Raw genomic sequence first — 1,842 nt, forward strand, 5'->3', positions numbered from 1 at the left:
GTGAATATGCAAAAAGTTTATTGCTACTATTTTCATCTTCGTATTTGGCCAAATGTAGTTTTATTACAATTAATGATTTGTTGCTAAAACAAAAAAATCGAATAGGTATAACTCAACAAGGAAAATTGAGATTGAAACTGACTAATTTAGAGCCAAATATAAAATTGCTTTGCAGTGAGCATCAAGCTCAGGGATCTCATTGAAATTTAATGATTAAATTTAACGATTTACAAAAATTAGAACTAGAAACTAAACAATTATTTATATTTATATTTCAGTTTTTAATTGAATTCTTCCTCTTAACTTAATCTGTAAATCAATAAATTGTTTTTCAATGAAACGATGCTGGTTTTTTGTCAATGAAAATATGATATACGTTTCATAATTTAAAAATTTTTTTCAGAATTTGGTGGGGCATAGCATAAAAAAGGTTGAGGAACACTGATCTATTTCATAAAATGTAAAACATTTATTTAAAAAAAGTAATTATCATCGAGGTTAAGAAGCACCGTTAAAATAAACAGTTTTGTGCTACTAGGAATCAAATCTAATTAACCCTGATATAATCTGAAAGATGATCTTTTGTTTGCTCAAGACTGAAACATCGGTCCTCTGGATAGAAATTTAACCCAAAACTTAAAATTTTATTGAAAGGTTCAACGTGAATGCCTAGTTCAGGTTCATTATGATCATCCGTATTTCCGTAAGACGGATGAACAGCACCAGCATCAAAAGATGACAAGAGTCCAACACCATCATCTAGCAACTTGCGAACTATTGAGTCAGCTGACTGATTCTGCCATGGAATGCAGCCTGAAAAGTATAAAAAGATTAAGAAGCTTTATTGCTGTTTAAGCGCCATAAAGACCAGTTACAATAAAAAAATTTTTAAATTGTAAAAAATTGAAATATTCCAGCTTTAGAATCTTATACATGGAAATTGTGTCGAGTCGGCCAGTGGTAAATCACTTATACATATTTATATAGATAACCATAAAAAGATAAAGAAACTTTGTTTAAAAAATTCCACATTTTTTAATTTTTGCGCAAATTGTTAAATAGTTATTTTTGTAAAATTTTCTTTGAACAATTATTTATTAAAAACTTATACATTATAAAAATTACATTACAAAAATACAATTTGCGTTCAATTCTTTTAATTTACATCCAATATCTTAAACCACATTGGCCAAATAAAATCGCTCCTACTCTCATTGTTCGAAAACATTTTTTTCATTTATTCATGCAAATTTGTTATGAGTAACATGAAAAGGTTACACAAAAAAGTGCAACACTTAATTAGTATATGTACCCTACGTAACAAGCAATCGAGTCCAAGAACAGTAATTAAGATTATCATTATAAACATGAGTAAAAACAACAAAAGCGACACAAAAATAGGCAATAAAAAATGTATAAAACCAATAAAAAAATATTAATATTCAATAAGGCTTATATAAAAACATTCAAAAATAAAAATACAAGATAAATAATGCAGGATTAAAAAATTAATTAAATATATATATAGATATATATACCGAACTTGTCAATGTTCAAAATGACAATATGCAGGATGATGGAAAAATTTAAACATAAAAAAATACATATATAAATACAGACACACACACGCACATACACATACATACATACGTTGTGTTAAAACCAAAACATGATGAGTGACACTGAACCGTCAAACATCAAGTAACAAATGGATTAACACTTTGATTTGTCGTTAATTGCACATGTCGGCATTCAGCTGGATATTTTCAAGCACACAGACACGCAGGAACCGCTGCAACAAGCACGAAATGTGGTTAGTTGCGAAAAACCAGTTCCCTGCGT

At 28.6% G+C, this 1,842-nt stretch overlaps 1 protein-coding gene across 1 annotated transcript in view; it reads right to left on the reverse strand.

Annotated features, from left to right (window-relative positions):
- Positions 1-547: 547 nt before the first annotated feature.
- HELRODRAFT_183138 (hypothetical protein) overlaps positions 548-1,842 on the reverse strand; it is a gene marked incomplete at both ends in the record, with an annotated part of 1,466 nt that continues 171 nt past the window's right edge. The window contains one exon of the mRNA XM_009012179.1: positions 548-813. Coding sequence (XP_009010427.1) covers positions 548-813 — 266 coding nt within the window. The remainder of the gene's footprint in view (positions 814-1,842) is intronic.

The sequence above is a fragment of the Helobdella robusta genome (genome assembly GCF_000326865.2).
Source record: "Helobdella robusta unplaced genomic scaffold HELROscaffold_100, whole genome shotgun sequence".
NCBI lineage: Eukaryota > Metazoa > Annelida > Clitellata > Rhynchobdellida > Glossiphoniidae > Helobdella > Helobdella robusta.